This window comes from Pangasianodon hypophthalmus, chromosome 27 (assembly GCF_027358585.1).
Source record: "Pangasianodon hypophthalmus isolate fPanHyp1 chromosome 27, fPanHyp1.pri, whole genome shotgun sequence".
In the NCBI taxonomy this organism is placed as follows: domain Eukaryota; kingdom Metazoa; phylum Chordata; class Actinopteri; order Siluriformes; family Pangasiidae; genus Pangasianodon; species Pangasianodon hypophthalmus.
In genome coordinates, this window is record NC_069736.1 from 17118235 (window position 1) to 17137948 (window position 19714).

Here is a 19714-nt window from a genome sequence, read left to right on the forward strand (position 1 = left end):
AATTGTGAGAGAAACAATGTCACGCAGGCGTGCCATCAGTTAAAAAGCAGGAAAATAACTTTAACACACCGTTTCAGGGACAACATGGTGCAATGCAAGATCGAGCATGCCCATGGGTGTGTGTGTGTACTGTATAAAAGAATCATACTGTAACGCTTATCACTGGGGTAAAAAAAAAAAACAAAGCAAAACAAAACAGATACAGATATTTATAATGGGCCTGGAATGCACACACACACGTTTTCACACAAATATTTATTCATCTTAAAACTTTCTAGAAACTGTAAACCATCTTTTAAAAAATACTGAAACACAGTATATAAAAATTACAACCTAAAGAGTAACATCGCATACCAGACTAAGGTGCCCTCTTCTCAACATACATTATATAATGCAAATAATATTAAAATTCTCCATTAAAAAAAAAAAAAAAAAATGTAGGCAGGTTAGTCCTATACAAATAACACTAACAATAATACCACAGTCAGCAAATACACAGCAATTCTTTCTTAGACTTTCTTAGTATTAAAGTAGTTTTATTTTAGGGATAAAGAAAAAAAAAGATGACAAACTGGTAAAAATCGAGATTAAAAAATGTATGAAAATCAAAAGATACAGTGCAGTTTGTATAAAACATGAACCTCATTCATAATTTATTATTTCTAAGCACGTTTATCATTATTTATATCATTTTGAGGTGATTTTTTTTTTTATTAAAAAGTTGAAAGCTCTGATCGTTTGGCTTTTTTAGCGATTTATTTTTGATACAGTCGACCTCGTGCTCAAAATCGCCACATACAGTCTGCTTGTAAGTAACTTTTCATCTTTGCAATAAAGATCACAATAAAAGCAACGTTCATCTTCTCTTACTGTAAATTTAACCATTTATAACATTTCATATTTTTGTAAATTTGCAAGTGAGGTCATGCTATATATTCAGTCTTTAAAACACAATGTTTTGGTTCTTTTACTCCAAGTTTCACCGCTAAGGTCACCATTTTTACAAACATTTTCCCTTTTTAGTCATATCAGTGTTAGCACCTTTGCTAGCGTCTTCCGATTTTATCCTTTTATAGTTACCCAACACCCAGGTTGATCGAGGTCGTGACGTGAGAGACTTTTTTCTTCCCCCCACTCTTGTCTTTTACAGTTGCTAAGTTGTTCCAATTGTGTTCTGTCATGGCTAGCACAACCATTCAAGTTTTGTTATGTTATTAGCATCTTTGCTAACATGTTGCAGGCTGTTCCTTTAAGCTAGCGTTTAATCTGAAAAGGCGTGTGGTCACGAGAGGCTAGGCTTTATCACTTCTTTCAATTCATTTCAGGGCTAGCATCTATGCAAAAGTTTACTCACTGCTCATTTCAGTTTGATCATTTCATAGTCAGCATCGTTAGTATGAAACACTAAAAATGTATGCTAACCATAAAAACTATAAAACAATGATTAAAAATGATACGTAGAAGTAGTAGTTGCATCTGCATCTGGTTACGCAGAATCTAGAAGATATGTCCATTATGGACCGGAAATATCACGTTTGCTTAGTCATCATCGCTGGGTTTTAAGTTAGCATGAGATTCTTTAACCTCGCTCTTAGCATCTGGCTCCTCTTCATGAAGTTTGCTCTTTTCTAGATCGTCTCGGAGTTTGTCCTTTTCTAGCTCTTTCTCTGGTCCGTTTATTGGCATAAACTCCTCATGAGTCCTGCTGTGTTTGTTAGTGTGTGCACAGACAGACAACAACAACATGTAAGATACATTACAGAACATACATGTAAGATACATTACAGAACATACTCTGAAATATGCGATACAATAATAATTAAACATTAAATATACAACAGAATACAACGGAAACTGACGAAAGGTTTGCACCACACCCAAGCCAAGAAATCGGCCACCAATCAATTGATTGTCTGTATAAAAATCAGTAACATCATGGTGGTAAGCACTTATTTCCACACAACGCTAAAAAAACAGCCAGAGTTATCAATAGCTTTTGGTATAGAGCCAGCAGGTTTTAGTAATTTCCCTGAAAGTGCCTTATAAAGATTCAACAAAACATGCTCCGGAAACAACTGCATACCACCAAACTGAATTTACAAGATTGCAAGAGAAGTTACTAAATGATTTTCACAGGAAGTTGACATTTTATGAGACAATAAATGTGTTTAAAAATATATTCTCAAAATGACAAACAGTCACTCGATCATCAGGCAAGCTAAAAATAGAAAATAACTTTCAGTTCAGATGTCCAATATCCACACATCAGGATCGGTGGCCACTTTGGACCTTTTTTTTGTTTTTGTTTTTCACTTGTCTCACAAAATAAGAAGCTCTTTGAAGGAACCAGAACCAGAGAACAGTACCACTCTTCCAACTAAAGACACGCCGGGTTGGGCGGGTCTAGAAGCTCCGCCCCTTTCTGCCTCACCATACGCTCGCCCGCTTTGAGTCTTGCAGCTCTATGGCTGCGTCTCCACGGCGACCTCGGAAATAGCGCACGGTAAAAACAATGGAGAGGATGAAGAGGATGAGCAAGATGGCTCCGCCCACCGCCGCAGCCAGAATTCCGATCTCAGAGAGCTTCACTAAGAGGGAGAGAAAAGGTGACTGTACTTTCACACTGCGATTACAGTGAAATGCATTATTATGAATGATGATCTCGTTATGAAATGAAAAAGGGAATTTTTTAAATAATTTTTTAAAATATATTAATATTATGAAATAAAATCGAACAGAAATGTGACAATGTTACTGTGGGAAAAGTTCAGTATGATTTATTTATTGAATTATTTTACAGTATATTTAATCACTGATGTGTTTATTGCTGAAATTACTCATTTTATTATTTATACACATACAGTATCTCTTCATTTAATTTTTGACTAAAATGGCATTCCATTAAAACATACTGTATGTATATGATATTTTACAAAATAACATCTATAAAATGATGGATCAATAATCTATATGGCCAGTCAGCTGTAACCGCAGTGGTAGGTTTCAGTGATGTAAAAATCTTCATCTTCTCTGATCTCCTGAGCTCAGGGTCAGAAGAATTTAATCTATTACAGCAGCAAGAAGAGTCTGCCTACTTGACCTTCAGAAACACCATAACAGGGACACTGCGAGATAAAAATAATCCCACGTGTTCAAGACGACCCGATCAAGGAGAAGCCTGAGCTGTAGCTATAACGGTACCGATGTCTGGTCTCACCTGACTGAACGACCTCGAGGCGGATCTCGCTGGTGAAGCCGTGCACGTCGGGTGGATTGAGCACCTGGCAGGTGTAGGTGCCATTAAAGCTGAACTGCACGCTGGTCAGCGTGATGGAGCCGTCGTTCTTCAGCACGTTCCCCGACCACACTGCATGACCTTTAAATTGACCTCGATCAGGTGGGAAGGGTACCTCTTGATAGTAGAAGAACTGCATGCAAGAGGATAAGAGGAAAAAAAACAAAACGAGACAATGGAGGGAGGAAACACTTATCAAAACAATCTTTAAGCCATCCCTCTTGTAGAGGTGGTAGTGTGATTTGTTGGTGACGAGATGGATAATGTGACATAATTGCAGTGTTTTTCCTGATATAAAATTTCCACTTTTTGAACGTTTTTGAAAGTACTTATCTGCTAAAGTTTTATTGATATATGGAAAATATTACCGATACATTTTTCCATGACCTAATTCGCAAACATTTCAAATCGTTAAAAATTTATTCGGCGAACAAACAAATAGGGGTGTAATGATACATTGTGGCATGATGCATTGCAAAAATCTGACGATGTGTATCATGGACATGTGCAATTCACATCATGCAAATCAACATTCTATTAATTATGCATGTAATACAGTTACACTATACAACAGCAGTCCCAATCTGTGCAACCCATAGAGTTAAAATATACAGAATGCATGCTGGTCATGTGATCACATTCTTTTCTGAAAAGCCTATGAGATCTGCACTTGTGAAGTGACCAATAGCCCACTAGCTCCAGATAGCAATGACCAACACGCATTGTACATTACATGACCATGTTATAACGGTTAAAAAAAAGAGCTCTTCAGTTGCTTTCAAATAACACCAAACGCTGCAGAAATACGGACAGTTTAGCCGACTTTGGAGCTCTATTTCTGCTGCAGAGCTCATTATGTTTCACTCCATCATTTGAGTGAAAGTCCTCGGCTGAGAAACTTTGTTTATACAATTAAACTATTTTGGGAGAATTCATAAATGTATTTATTTATTTTTAAGATATGGTGAACCAGTAGTACATTTTGTTTACAATATTAAACATCTGTTCATAGCAATTTTGATATGTTGAGTTTTATACAGACACTGCTTTGCATGTACGCGTTTACGAGTCTTTTCAGTCATAATTTTTTTCATTCAAATTTTGTTCAAAATATTCTGAGAATCGAACTTACTCGAATTGAAATCGTGAACACAGTGTATCGTTACACCCCTACAAACAAACAAAAATTATTTTAAAATGCCATAAAAAAAGCTGTTTCAATCATTAAAAATTCATTATTTTAATCCACAATAAAAGTTCACATTTGTCACAAACTGATTAAGCAACTCGAAACATATTATTAACATAGCACTGCTGCAAACAGTAAAAGAAGTCATTTTTTGTTTGTTTGTTTGTTTCTACAGTTTTTTGATTCTACAGTTTTTTTATAGCCAATATGATCATCAAATGAAAATGTTTCAATGTTTCAATTTTTTGTGCCACAAAAAGTGACTCTGGTCATTTTGGAGAAATCAAACTTTAGGTTTTATGACCTGTGATCATGTGATCACATGATCTGTGACCAATTACAGTTAACTAATTACAGTTACGTACTAAAACTAAAAGAGAACCAGTAAAAACCACTTTCTAGTAGAAATTAAATAAAAAGCAGATACAAAACATAGGAAAAGGCAACTGACACGCAGAAACTGAAGCCCTTGAGTAGTTTAATTAATCAGAAAAAAAAATCACAACTATACAGTGAGTATCGATCAGTGTACAAAATCTGATAACTGAAAAAGGCAATAATTAAAATAAAATCTGAAAATTTTACATTCACTTCAACTACAACTTCAAATATGTAAATATTTATGTTGTAGTTTTTATACTGCATGTTAATGCAAATGGCACATAACACTGTCCTTCTTACAGTAAACACACGATGCAATTATGCAATTTCTTCATCAATAGATATTTTGTTAATAATTTCATTGATGTTGTCTCCTAACATTAAAAGGCGTCCTCCCTGCGTTTATTTCTCTCCTCCTCACCTTTTCCTCCGAGCTCGAGCCAAGTGGTTTGAAGCTCCAGGAGACGGACACTGATTTCTCCGACACCGGCTGGCTGGATTTGAAGGTGCACTTGAGCCGCACATCTGTCCCGTTAGCCGCTGTCAGCTCTTTGGGCGTGGACACCTCGATCGCCAATGTGCGATACACACCTGGACACACACAGTGGTGACATGTGACTCACACCAACCTTGATTATTTTCCTATAACAGCATGTCAAGAAATGTTTTTGAAAAATTTATTAACAAATGATACATCATACTTTTTATCCATTTATAGCTACATTCTTACTGTGGAAAGTTCGTGAGACAAGTTACTCACTTACGTTATAGCAGCTATAAACATTCGATCGCTCACCAGCCTCTTTTTTTGAAAAATAAACCAAATGCAGCTTGTCATGTAACTGTGAAGCGCTGTCCTGAAGATATCAGAAAACTTCTACAAGTTACAGCTTTGCATCTGACTGTTAAAAAAGCACTGACACTGGAGACTCCTTCCATAAATGTTAATCTCCTTACATAAATCTTCACCATATCAATGATCACACACATTTTTAATCAATTAATGTCAAGCGTCCGCAGTACAAGTCCCTGTTTAAATTGTTACTATGGAAAAAATTACATAATTGTACCTGTGATTTGCAGCTGCACTGCTTTCAGAGCCTCTGACCAATCAGAATTGAAAATTTAAAAGCGCTGTGGTTTCCACTTATTCCCACATCTATGAGGGAGTACATGACACATCGGGTTGGTATTGCTGTGCCCGAAACATTCCTAATGCCAAGGAGACCTCGAGGACTGGAGCTCCACACATCTGCACTCTGTCAGAGTCACCACAGTGTGGACTTGGTGGAAGGACTGCGAGGCTCAGAGTTCCATTTGGGACACGTCCCAAGACTGTGGGTTTTAGCTGGAGCTCCTTTGATGACATCATCTTGTTTTTCCACTTCATAAATGTTCAATAGCAGTTCAGAAATTAAAAAAAAAGACAATGGATTGCACTTTTATTAGCTTTAGGAGTTTAGGAGTCTATGTGAGCTGGAGTATGGAATGGTGTGTGTGTGTGTGTGTGTGTGTGTGTGTGTGTGTGTGTGTGTGCGTGCGTAGCACACTGTTTACATTTCTTCAGTGTAAACTTGGCTGGGTGGAGAGGCAAACTCTCCACCACGCTGTGGCCTTCACCCCACCTCTCTCTTCATCTCTTTCTAAATGTGGCTCACTAACTAACACACAAGTGCATAAAATTGCGCAAAAATGCAAATTAAAGCCATAGCGTGTGTTCAACAAGGTTCATGTTACAACAACCAGCACAACAACCAGCCCATACTTAAAAACCAATTATGCTTGTTACTGATTTATATCTTTACAAAGTGTCTGGTTTCTTCCTAAACCTAAATCTGATGTTTTCCCCCCAAATTCAACTGCGATGCGCCATCTTTAACTTTATAAAAACCCATATTTGGCAGACGCTGTTATCCAGTAGTTATGGCTTTTCATGTGGCGTTGTGATCAGCCAACGTTAGTGTCCAAAGTGCAGACTGACACATCATTAAAACTGAATATTTATAACATTTCTGGTTAGGGGTGTGTATCAGGACTGGGATCCCGTGGGACCCAACAAAAGATATGTAGAAGTGATTTTGTACTTTGTAAACACATACTCATATGAAGCTCGCTGGGAAAAGAAAGGACAATTTCATACACATGGGAGTTTGTTGGATGTGGCGCAGCATTGCACGTTTACTGTGTTCATTCATTCCTTCATTCATTCATTCATACATGCTCGGCATCTGCTTTATGATACTCAGGGTTGCTGTGGTTTTAAATCACATATTTATATTTTGGGGAAATAGAACTAGTGTTTATTAAAAAAAAAAAAAATACTGGAGGTGGATGTAGATATAAATGACTGTGGGAGTGTGTGGGACTGATCAAACTTTTGATTAAAAGCATTAAGTCAGACTCGAGGTTAAATTCTGCATGAGGGGACTCTATAAAACACCAGGTCCAAAGATCAGCATGTGTTTCCTTGTGGCTGTCAAAAATGGCGCACTTCAGTTAACAAACTTGAGACAGGTATTTAAAAGGTCTCAGTGACTGACTTATGAGAATTTGTTCAACAAGCTGCTACATGTTCAACTTCAATGCCAACACACCTGTCACTGATAATAATAACACTAATAATAATAATAATAATAATTATTATTATTATTATTATTATAACTTACTTTTCCACAAAAATGCATCTCTGAAGTGTTTTTGAGAAATAAAAAACTGTGACAACCTGCACAATAGTCACACCTTCTCTCCACACATCTCAATGAACGCAGATTGGAATTTATGATATGAACAAGTTAATCAGTGTGTGAAAGAGAAACTGATAGAATAAACCCATGTTTACACACCCATCTCAAATCCAAATGAAACAATTACACAACTTGGAGTAGTCCTAGTATTGCAACTTCACTATTCCAGTACTCAAAGTGGAACTCCAGTACCCACGAGTGAGACCTTTTCAGTACGGCGAATCATAAACGTCATACAGCATACCTTCAGAATTTCACACCATTTTATACCACAGCGCTGTTGATTCATGCTCTACAACTGCAGCTCTGATAGCAGTGCAGCTGCAAATGCGTCAACAGCTTACACAGGGATTTGTTTTGCTTCACTTAGCCTAAATCTAAATCTAACAGTAAACAGGTTTTAAAAAAACGTGTTGCTATTTACCAAATAAAACGTGTGAAATCATCGATATGGTGAAGTTTCCTGTAAGGAGACTCTTTTTTTAAAACATTTCTGGAAGGAATCACAGTCAGAGATAAATCTGTAACCAAGAAGCTATCGAAACAAGTCCAGGACAAAGTTGTGGAAAAGCATCAGTCTCAGTGTGGCTAGAAGAAATATGCAAAAACACTGAACATCCCACAGCAACACTGTTAAATCTGTTATTAAGAAATGGAATGAATAGGGCACAACAGCGATCCTGCCTGGAGAAGGCCATCCAACAAAAGTCATGAAAGGGATTAATCAAAGAAGCAAGCAAAATGCCAAGCGGAACGCTCAACATGATGCTACCACCACCATGCTTCACTGTTGAACTAAACATACTGCTTTGTCCAAAGACCAAAAAAGTTCAGTTTTGGTCTCTTCAGACCAATTTGCTGAGTCTCCAATGTGTCTTTTTTGTCAAATTGGAACGAGGGTTTCCTGTGGCTCGCCCAGCTGTGTGGAGTGTCCAGGCTATGCTTGTCCTTTTAGCACAACAGCCACTCTAAGTGGTTAATTGTACATGACTATTGAAACTTTATGCATTATGCCACTGTAACGTATAATGTATAATGTATAACAATGACACTGCTCTATACGGTATTTAATGCTTGTACTTAAAGCCGAGGCAAAAATGTGCTCACCGATGAAGTGTTCCTGAGATGCTACGACCTGACACACTCCTTTTCTTGCGACTACTACATGTTTAGATTTCACTGGCTTCACTGTCTCACGCTGGGCACTTTGTCTGCAAACGTCAAGGTCAGGTGCGAGTAAATATGCTGTTCAGATGTACGCTACGTGTCTTAATCGTGTCAGCTTACAGAACACGCTGCATTTGTTTATTTACAGAAGCAGATTTTAAAAAATGTTAAACCACAGCGTCGCTGAATGCTCGATTCTGATTGGTCAGAACTGCAACAATAATAGTAGTTCCATCTACAAAGCAAATGACAGGTTTTTATTAATGAGCTGGTTTTAAGGCAGGACAAACCCTACACACAAACGGATTTATAGAAAAAAAATATGTGTAATTGTTGATGTGGTGTTATGGAAGGTATGGAAGGAGTCTCCAGTGTCAGCTCTTTGTAACAATCAGAGGTAAAGCTGGAACTTTTCCAAAATCTTCAGAACAGAGGAGTTTACGCTTTGCAGTTTCTCTTGTTTCATAGATGTTCCACAACTTTAAATGTAACTATAAATGGATAAAAAGTACATGTTATTCATGTGTATCCCAGGAAGGCTGGAGGCGATAAAAATGTTATTGAAGACAAATGCATGAAGGAATTTGATGTCTTATAAAGAGTTTTGCAAAGCTTTAAAATCCAAAGCACCTTCTGAAAAATGCATAAAAAATAAAAATAAAAAATTATTACAGACTAAATATCTACAAAGCGTTGCACTACAGTGAGAGGAAAAAAACTCTCCAGAGCTTTTAGTGATCCAGTTGCCTCATAGTAGGGAGAGGCTGTCAAACACACACACACACACACAAACAAACAAACAAACAAACACACACACACACACACACACACACACACACACCAATCCCAAACCCATCTGAAATCCTGAAATCAGCTGATATTCCAGACCAGGCTGTCAGGAATAACTCTAGAACATTTCTAACCGGAAATATACAGAAAGATCTAAAACTTTTTTTTCTTTTTCCGCGTTCAGCATTGAAGAACAGGAAGAGAAGCTCGCGAGCGCTCGTGACTCACCTGGCGTGAGCAGCACACCTACAACACTGACCAGAAACTGTATCCATATCCGCAACATGAGAGACAGCAGAGCAAACCCCGGGAGAAGTGTGTGTGTGTGTGTGTGTGTGTGTGTGTGTAGGCAATAAAGCCGTGATTTCAGTCCTCGCTTGTTCAAACTCACTTCCTAAACTCCTGACGTGATAAACCTGCCGTGCTCACGAGCGGAAGAGTCGTCGCGAGGTGCAGTCGAAGAGGCGGAGTCAGCGCGCGCAGAGGTGGACCGTGGCTCGAGCGTCCACTGCTCGTTACGCTGATGCGCGAGCTCGGATTTTTCTGCAAAGTCCATTTCCTCCAGGTGGAAAAGGAAAAGCTTCCAGAGCTCATCTGCTGTGCATTTGTGGCAGCAGCAGCGTGTTGATTTAATATCTCAAAATTCTCACTTATTATCTCAAAATTCTCACTTGTTATCTCAAAAGCGTTTAGATATTATCTCAGAATTCTCACTTATTATCTCAAAAGTTACTTATCTCAAAATTCTCACTTGTAATCTCTAAAGTTTTTATATATTATCTCAAAAGTTACACATATCTCAAAATTTAAATGTATTATCTCAAAATTCTCACTTATCTCTAGATTTTTATATATTATCTCAAAAGTTAGACTTATCTCAAAATTCTCACTTATCTCCAAAGTTTTTATATATTATCTCAGAAGTTAGACTTATTATCTCACAATTCTCACTTATCTCTAAATTTTTATATATTATCTCAAAAGTTAGACTTATTATCTCAACATTCTCACTCATTATCTCAAAATTCTCACTTATCTCCAAAGTTTTTATATATTATCTCAGAAGTTAGACTTATTAGCTCACAATTCTCACTTATCTCTAAATATTCTATATATTATCTCAAAAGTTAGCCTTATCTCAGAATTCTCACTTATTATCTCTAAACGTTTTATATATTATCTCAAACATGAGACTTAATATCTCTAACTTTTGACTTATCTCAAAACTCTGGGTCAGTATCTCAAAAGTTACACTTACTATCTCAGAACTCGACTTATTGTCTCAAATTTCTCATTTATCTCTAAATTTCTTTATATATTATCTCAAATGTTAGGCTTAATATCTCAAAACTCTTACTTATTATCTCATAATTCTGATTTTTTTATCTCAAAGTTTGTGACAGATTATCTCAAAGGTTAGACTTGTTATCTCAAAATTCTGACTTATTAAGGGAAAACATGAATCAGTAACGACATTTAGAGTTACCTACCTGGTGGAAATGGACAGGGTTGGCTTTCTCGTTAGCTTTCTGCAATTTCCTGTGATATTTGTACTGCGAAGGTTAATATCGCCATAATGATGAATAAATGATATATCATGTAGCTGTATTTTCTACGTGGGCTAATAGACTGATGAATAATAATGAACAGAATTAAACGAATAAAAACGATTAACGTGTCAGACTGAAGTTTAGTGTCACAGACTTTTATTTTGAAAAAAAATTTACTCACATATCTTAACTCGAGCAGGTGCCAAAACACTAAATATGAAGAAGGGACTTTTTTCTTGCGCTCCTCTTCCGCCACCTTGTGGACAGGTTTCGTCATTACTAAAAGAGTACAGGGTTGCCAGATCTTAATCACGAAAAAAAACATTTCAGGTATAAATATAATATTTCTGGTAATAAGTCTGGTATAAATAAATATAATTAATAGAAAATACAATAGAATTATAATTATACAATATATTTAGCAAAATGAATGTATGTTATATAGCATTTAAAAAGATAAAGCTAAACACTGCTTCCGGATCAGATACTGATTCTGATATGAAATTCCTGTTTAGATTTTATTTTTGATGAAAAATGTCAAACTATCTCATTTCTTTCCTTTTATTTCATTTTGCAAACGTCTCATTCTTATCTATCCACCCAAAAGAGGCGGGGCGAGGTGCAGGAAGTGCAGCCGGAAGTGCATATTTGGGCCAAATCCCTATGTTCCCTTTCAAAGAGCACTAGTTAGGGTATTAAATAAAGGCTTCTGCTCCCTGTGTAGTGCATTTTGTTGCCACTTGGGACGCGTTTGAGATTCAGTCCTGAAGGACAGGGTTGCCAGATTGGGTTTACAGTTAGATGTTTGGGGGGAAATTATTTTGTTTGCAATTATTTTAAACCTTTTTTTTTAAGTCAGATAATTAAAATTGCATTAATAAATCAGACAAAATGTTTGACACCAGTACTAGAATTTTCCTTCTATCGTAAGAAGATGCACATTATCATCACGGTGAGGATATTTATATTAAAGAGAGTCGATTATGCCATTTTGCAGTCACACTGGTGTTCCCTCTCTCAGCTCTAAACAGAATGATTGTCTGTTGACAGAATGTAGGACGTCAACTTCTGTCTGAAATCCTCTTCTACACTTTAATATTCTCCTGTGTTGCCCTCGCACAGTCAGGGTTGGGGGTTCGATTCCCGTCTCCGCTCTGTGTGTGCAGAGTTTGCATGTCCTCCCCGTGCTTCGGGGGTTTCCTCCGGGTATTCTGGTTTCCTCCCCCAGTCCAAGGATATGCATTGTAGGCTGACTGGCATTTCCAAATTGTCCGTAGTGTGTGAATGTGTGTGTGTGTGTGTGTGATTGTGCTCTGCGATGGGTTGGCACTCCGTCCAGGGTGTCCCCTGCCTCTTGCTCCGAGGTCCCTGGGACAGACTCCAGGCTCCCCGTGGCCCTGTGTAGGATAAGCGGTACAGAGAAGGGATGGATGGTTGGATGGATGGATGGACGCTACTTGATAAAATGATACTCTTACTGAAGCCCCGATGGCTTATAAAGACAGAATCACGTTCTCGCTCAGTCTGAGGAAACAACATTCAGACATTTGACCACTCCTCTCAAATGTGCCTGTCACATGACCACATGACCAAATGACCATGACCTCATACCTCAAATCTCCACCCTCTTCCAAATGAATTCACTCCAACCATTTTTATCCTCCAAGCCATGGTTGGAAAAGGGAATAGTGTCCGGGAAGATCTACAACCCAAAAAAATAAATAAATAAAAAATGCACCAATGAACCGCTAACGAGCTGCTACTGATCTGTAGAGCAAGACACGACCCTGGAGGCGGGACATACGTGTTCTAGAGAGCGTTTAATTGGACGAAGAGAAGACTAGTACAGGAATGTGTCATCAAGAAATGAAAAAATATATCTATTTTTTAGTTATATTGTGGTATTGATGTACATCACAGTAAGGAACATGTACAAAAAAAAAAGCTCTGAAACATGTGTTTTTGAAATTCCTTTGAAGTCTCTTTGTTTGGAACAAGTGCAGGGAAAGAGGGAAAAGCATGCACACACCTGGCAACCCAGAAAAGGGGCGGACATAACCGGTTTCGGTGCTCAAAACCCCTCCGTCTGTGATTTTTCCAAACATATCCGCTGAACAGGAAGGATTTTGTGGCGCATAAACATCGCATTGTCTATTTTTCTGAAACAAAACAAAAACAAAAACAAAAACAAAACGGTGCGCGTGAGCTGAGAGACTGAGTGCAACATCAGTACCAAAGTGCAGCATCCTCCACATCAGTCATCTTCTGCTTCCTGCTTTAGTCAATTCATCTGATTAGCAGGTGAGACAGTGTGTGTGTGTGTGTGTGTGTGTGTGTGTGTGCGCGCGCGCGCGTGCATGCATGCATCTGCGTTAATATTAAGGCTGCATCCTTGCAAATGTTATTGTTCCAGCCTGTATGAGCCTTTAGTCAAGTCCGGAGAGGCCTCTAATGCAGGATGCAGCTGGAATGTTCGGCATTAGGGCCTAATTTCATCCAAATATCCCGATTAGACAATAAACAAGAGCTTTTAGCACGCGCGGGTTTCTTTAATCAAGAAAAAAAAACACTATATTATCAGCCATTAGGATTAGAGTCTGATTCTAAAGAGTGCTTCCTGCTTGCTTTCATGCACAGTGTCTGAAATGGTGTCTTTATTATGATTATTCCTTCTTTCCTGCAATCAGCAGTGCATTATGGGTATTCTGCACCCTTCTTGTGGGCTACATTTTGGCCCTTGTCCTGTTGCATGTGATACTCTGGTGCATGGCTACAGAATATGAAAGGAAAAGTCCATCCTGAAACGCATGAGATATATTTATAACGCAGTATTTGTGGTGCGTTTTGTGATTGCGGTACTAATTTGTTGGTGGGTGTTGTATTTTTGTTATTCGTGTGAGGAGTTAGAGGTTGTGTGCCGCTCTGACGTCACTCAGGGGGATGTTGTTACAGCTAGCAGAGTTACAATGGAGTTTAATTCAGAAATCTCATGGTTAGGGTTCACTGTTAGCTAGAACTTCTTTTCAGTCATTTCCAACATCATGTAAATGAGAAATCCAGCAGGTAGTGGAGACGTTGAGGCAAACGTCCCAGAATGCAGTGCAGCTACACGGCACAGGTGCGCTGAGTTACATCAGAGACTCGGCTCAGCTTGGTAGCGACGTACGAGATGATGAGCGAAGTAAAGTTGAAGCTTTGAAAGCTGATCTGTTTGAGATGATGAGGTGATCTGGTCAGAGCTGGTCAGACTAAAGGACTAAAGCGCCGCTGCATCGCTCTCTATAGGTAGAGTCGACCGCTATCAGCAAATACTCGAATGGCATTGTGGGTAATCTAGGAAACGGTTAACTGAAATTGAAAATAGATGAAATCGGTGAAAAAAAAAAAAACTCAGTACAATTTCATTCCAAATAAATCTTGGATGCTGCCCTGATGTTACACATATTTTTTCACGTTTAGAGAATGAGTGAAGAGGAGAACCCCGCTGCTGAACCCGGACAGGTCCTGGACGTCCAGGGTGATGGACGCTGGATGTCACAGGTGTGTGTGTGTGTGTGTGTGTGTGTTTCAGGTATAAGTCTATATATGTATGCACATGTAAAGCGTTTGTGTATTTGACATTGTGTTGGTCATGATAAGTAGTACAGGTTTCATTATAAATATTGAAATTGTGTGTGTGTGTGTGTTGTGTGTGTGTTGCAGCACAACCGCTTCGTGCAGGAGTGTAAGGATGCCGAACCTGACGTGCTGTTTGTAGGGGACTCCATGGTTCAGCTGATGCAGCAATACGAGGTGTGTGTTTGTGTGTTTAAAAATAGCATTGTATAAGAAAAACCCTAATGTCTAGTGTAAAGCCATGAACTAAATACCTGCACTTTTTATTTTTTTTTTACTGTTTCTGAAAACGCTTTTCATCTTTAACCCGTATTTATAGTAGCTCCGTATGGATTTTCAGTAATCTCCTGATTATTTAAGCAGGAAACAGAGACTGAAGTGTCTTTCCCAGTCCAGTGGCACGCTGCACAATGCCGTATTGTGTTCTGGCTGTAATTACGCTGCTGTGCTGCAGGATCGAGGAGAAAGCTGTTCCTGATTTGTAATTTCATGTGGCCACAAACCTCACAGCGGCACTGAATTCTGAAATCTGATTGGTCCAAATTTTCGGACAGTAGTGCAGCTGTAAACTGCAGGTTATTATTTATGCGCTTGTTCTAATACTTTTTTGTTTCCTTAGTAACAGTATGTAAAAAAATACACAACTTGTCATTTAACAAAAAAATCTATAATTGATAGGGTGTTTTCTGCTGAGTTTAAATTTTTTTGTGTTGTTATTTTCAAGAGAAAGTGACAGAACAACTGTCTATATCTGCTATAACATAAGCGTTAACAGGAGCAAACTTGTTGCATGGAAGTTCCACAATATTAAGTCTATAAACAGATTTAAAAAAAAAAAAAAAAAAAAAAGCACAATGTCGTTCTTTAATAAATAAAAATTTGTAATCGTTGGCAAATTCCTGTGGTATAAGAAGAATAATTCGCTCATTGTGAAATCTCATTGTAGTTCCAAATGTTGCTTTTGACAGAAAAATGAATAATTCCCTGTTTGTTGGACGGTGTGCATAAATTATCCAAAATTTTTGTATCTAAAATGGGTTTGAATAATCACTAATAATAACACAATTCAGGATTCGCTAAAGCACCCAGTTGTATATGAAACGTTCTAGTAGATATCAGTGTCACAGAGCTGGATATCAGGATAAAAATGAGCCAGTGATACATCACTAACATCGTCAGGTCTAATGTTAAGGTTATAGATACGGTTAATGTTCTGCGATGTGATTGGTTGTTGTGTCCAGGTGTGGCGGGAGCTCTTTTCTCCACTCCACGCGCTCAACTTCGGGATCGGAGGAGACACGACGTGCAACGTTCTGTGGAGGCTGCAGAACGGAGAACTGGAGAACATCAGGCCACGGGTGAGAGAGAGAGAGAGAGAGAGAGAGAGATTATCTTTATCCTAAAGGTGTCCTTTCTAGTGAACAGCAGTAGTAACGTGTTGTGTGTTGTGTTTGGATCACACCAGGTGGTGGTGCTGTGGGTAGGAACCAATAATCACGAGCACACGGCGGAGCAGGTTGCAGGGGGAATCGTGACCATAGTACAGCTGCTCATCTCGCGCCTCCCCAAAGCCAAGATCGTCGTCCTGGTGAGGAGTGTGATATGGAACAAAGTTGTGTTTATGTAGCTACTCAGTGTTCAATTCAATTCAATTCAATTTTATTTGTATAGCGCTTTTAACAATGAACATTGTCTCAAAGCAGCTTTACAGAACATAAGAAACAAAAAGCATGCAAACAGAAACAAAAACATGCAAACAGTCCTAGATGTTAGACAAAATTATCCCTAGTGAGCAAGCCTGAGGCGACTGTGGCAAGGAGAAACTCCCTTAGATAATATGAGGAAGAAACCTTGAGAGGAACCATACTCAAAAGGGAACCCATCCTCATTTGGGATGGGTTCAGCTACTTGTTTGTTACTCCCCTTGTCCACTTCTCTTCACATTAAGGAAGTTACTGTGTTTAGATTACTGACTTTATCTACATTGAACCATAAAAACGTTGTTTTTGATCAGTCCTGTCACATTAAAGTCAGCAAAAATGTCTTTTTCACAGTAGCATGGTAGTCACTAGCTAGCAATGGAAATGAGACGCGTGTGACGTGAAACAGTCTTATCGAGTAGAACACACCTGCTTTTGGCAGAAAGAACACTGTATATGAAGCAGTTTATTTCAAACTATGCCTTACTGAGTTGCTAGCTAGTGTGTTAAGTAGCTAGTTTTCTGACCAGGAGTGTGTGCCCTTCATAATGTAGTCTGTGGTCATCACTGTGGATTAATTAACAAGAATATATTTGACAATGACAACAAACGTTTCCCTACAAGATTTAAAAATTGTCTATACAGTCATAGTAGCATGGTAACTAGATCACGTAATTAAAGTCGAACAATAATTTTTATTTTAAGTTGTTGTTAATTATAACAAGGAAAACGTGTTACCGTTGCTAGGATTACGCTTTCTCTAAAAACATCCACATCAGCACTGGAACTTGACGTTTTCTGACGCAGGACAGAGGAATTTATGTTTTGAGGTGTGGTACCAACATGACAAGCTGAATATTTTTGTCTTATTAACTTCGAGAAGGGATAAAAGAGAGCCTGGTGAGGGAACGGCTGTTTATAGCATAAGTGATGTTTCACAACATTAAATGAAACAAGAAATGGACAAAAAGTACATGTCATGACCAGCTAATTGCTTAAACCTGATTGGTTGTGTCACTCAGGGTCTGTTACCCAGGGGCGAGTTCCCGAACCCTCTGAGGGAGAAAAACGCAGCAGTAAACTCTTTCCTGCGCTGCGCTCTCCCTCGACTCGGACCTGTGCAGTTCCTGGATGTGGGCGGCAGCTTTGTGCACTCGGACGGCACCATTTCCTGCCGGGACATGTTCGACTTCCTGCACCTGACGGCCGGCGGGTACGGTGCCATCGCCACGCCCCTGCATGAGCTGCTGCTCCAGCTGTTGGAGGAGACACCGCAGGAGAGGCGGGCCTCGCTCGTGTGAGGGAGACGTCTGGACCACAGCAGCGTTCAGAGAGGCAGGGTTTCGTTCTTTAAGTGGAACACGTACATCATTACATAATATATGGGGAGCGTAAGAGAGAGAGAGAGAGAGAGAGTCATAAATGTTGGCAAAATGTGAAAAAAGTGAGAACCTTCTTTGCTAATTCTCAGAAATGTGTGTGTTTTAATCAATTCTTTTTTTTCTAATGTGCTTTAATTTATTTAAGTATTTCTTGAGTCTATGGCAAAGTCTTCACAAATATATATCTATATATACAACACTGAGCACTGTGTGTGTGTGTGTGTGTGTGTGTGTTAGCTGCCTCAGCAAACTGGACAATAAACAATGCCACCCTGTGCTGCTTTAATGCTTTAGTGTAGCACTGATACTGCCAGCTTCTTACACACGTTTCCAGAAGAATCTGTTCAGTATATAATGACGATGGATGCTATATTTCAAATCACACACACACACACACACACACACACACTGTATACCTAAAAAAGTCATATTTACACAGTGTTTAGCAGCTGGAGCTACAAGGCTAATGTAGCTAACAACTAATACGTAATACTAGTACGTCCAGCTCACCCACTCTTTTCTATAAATAAATGTCTAAATCTTTCTCCGCTTGCTTTACACTGCAGCTTCGAGCTCCGTGATTTCATTTTCAGACTAAAATCTAAGAAAAGAGCAAAGTTAGTAAAGATTCAGAGTGGAACTATGTTAGCATACACTACCTTTTTAGCTTTTTCGGTACTTTTCTACCTTCAACATTTGAAGCCTACGAGAAAACCAACGAGATTTTGTGCAAACTGCGCTGAGTAGCAGAAATGTACCCCAAAAGTGGACGTTCTTCAGATATATAATTCTATTAATTGTTAGCTACATTAGCCCTGCAGCTAATCACTACACTTAGCCTCTCTCTCTCATTGGCCTCCATCTTTTTTTGTTTTTACAGAGTAGCTTGAAGTAATTTCTCCTGCCATTTCCTGGCATCAGGAAAAACGACCATACTGTGTGTGTGTTTGTGTATGTATGCGTGTGTATCTGTGTGTGTGAGTGAGAGAGAGAGAGAGAGAGTGTGTGTGTTATATACAGAGACAGAATCCATATATCCATAAAATATTTTAAAATTCATAAGACTGAATGTATAAAATGTGTGCGTGTGTGTGTGAACTCCCTGTCTGTATATACACCGTCAATAAACGCCTGCATAGCTGTTTGTGTACATGAAAATCTGCTAATGTTTCATGTCAGCCAGTGAGTGTTAGCTTAGCCGCACAGCCACACGCCCATGATTGTGTGTAACTTTCCATTAAAGGAGGAGGAATGTCACCACTTTGAGACTGGAATCTTTCTTTTCTTTTCTTTTCGGATTTAAAGCTGATTGTGAAGCAGCCAAATATTAACATATCAGCGACTGTCCCATGCTAACCTCTTTCCACTGAGTAAACTAGCCAAGATGGCGGCCCAGTGTAGTTCAAGACGAGGTTAAAAATGAAAGACTGGTTTCTCACGAACAGTTTAAACCTGATTGAAAAAGATTTTTCTATAATTTCAATCTCATTTCAATTAATCTACATCGAGTTTTTCTGTCAGTAATACAAAGCCAGCAGGACATTTCTTATTTGTAAAACAAAAATAAAAAAAATACGGTTCTTTCATCATATCCCTGCTGAAAAAAAAAAAACCACAACAGAAACCATCACAGAAATCCTAATGGTTTCCACTACAAATACCATTACAAACCATCAGCTAACCATTAAAACCATTACAGTTACTGGTCCTTAATGGTATCCACTAGACATAACATGCTGCCAACAGAAGGCAGCAAATTACCAGTAGAGACCCACAGGGACCATTAGAGTTTCCATTAAAACCAGTACAATTACCATTATAACCATTAAAACCATTACAAATTCTACGAGTGTTTCTATTGTTTTTTCAGCAGGGACATTGTTATCTAGAGGACATTATGTC

General features: G+C 38.6%; 2 protein-coding genes across 2 annotated transcripts; one reads left to right on the forward strand and one right to left on the reverse strand.

Moving 5' to 3' along the window:
* Positions 1-1128: 1128 nt before the first annotated feature.
* Positions 1129-10031, reverse strand: mpzl2b (myelin protein zero-like 2b). Its single transcript, XM_026921787.3, has 5 exons — positions 9794-10031; positions 5287-5456; positions 3218-3428; positions 2432-2588; positions 1129-1705 (listed from the first exon to the last, which is right to left on the reverse strand). The coding sequence occupies exons 1-5, from the start codon at positions 9849-9851 to the stop codon at positions 1540-1542; spliced, it is 762 nt and encodes a 253-aa protein (XP_026777588.2). The 5' UTR covers positions 9852-10031; the 3' UTR covers positions 1129-1539.
* Positions 10032-13144: 3113 nt separating this feature from the next.
* Positions 13145-19069, forward strand: pafah1b2 (platelet-activating factor acetylhydrolase 1b, catalytic subunit 2). The gene is made up of 6 exons (XM_026921798.3): positions 13145-13416; positions 14575-14655; positions 14818-14907; positions 15972-16088; positions 16196-16318; positions 17453-19069. The coding sequence occupies exons 2-6, from the start codon at positions 14578-14580 to the stop codon at positions 17729-17731; spliced, it is 687 nt and encodes a 228-aa protein (XP_026777599.1). The 5' UTR covers positions 13145-13416; positions 14575-14577; the 3' UTR covers positions 17732-19069.
* Positions 19070-19714: the final 645 nt, after the last annotated feature.

Bases quoted from the DNA above. Each gene is read 5' to 3' on its own strand.
- mpzl2b (XM_026921787.3), bottom strand. From the start codon at position 9,851: ATGTTGCGGATATGGATACAGTTTCTGGTCAGTGTTGTAGGTGTGCTG. The intron at 3,429-5,286 runs GTGAGGAGGAGA...TCTTGCATGCAG, and splicing joins GCTCGAGCTCGGAGGAAAAG to TTCTTCTACTATCAAGAGGT. The intron at 1,706-2,431 runs GTGAGGCAGAAA...TAACAAACACAG, and splicing joins TCAAAGCGGGCGAGCGTATG to CAGGACTCATGAGGAGTTTA.
- pafah1b2 (XM_026921798.3), top strand. From the start codon at position 14,578: ATGAGTGAAGAGGAGAACCCCGCTGCTGAACCCGGACAGGTCCTGGAC. The intron at 14,656-14,817 runs GTGTGTGTGTGT...TGTGTGTTGCAG, and splicing joins ATGGACGCTGGATGTCACAG to CACAACCGCTTCGTGCAGGA. The intron at 16,319-17,452 runs GTGAGGAGTGTG...TGTGTCACTCAG, and splicing joins AAGCCAAGATCGTCGTCCTG to GGTCTGTTACCCAGGGGCGA.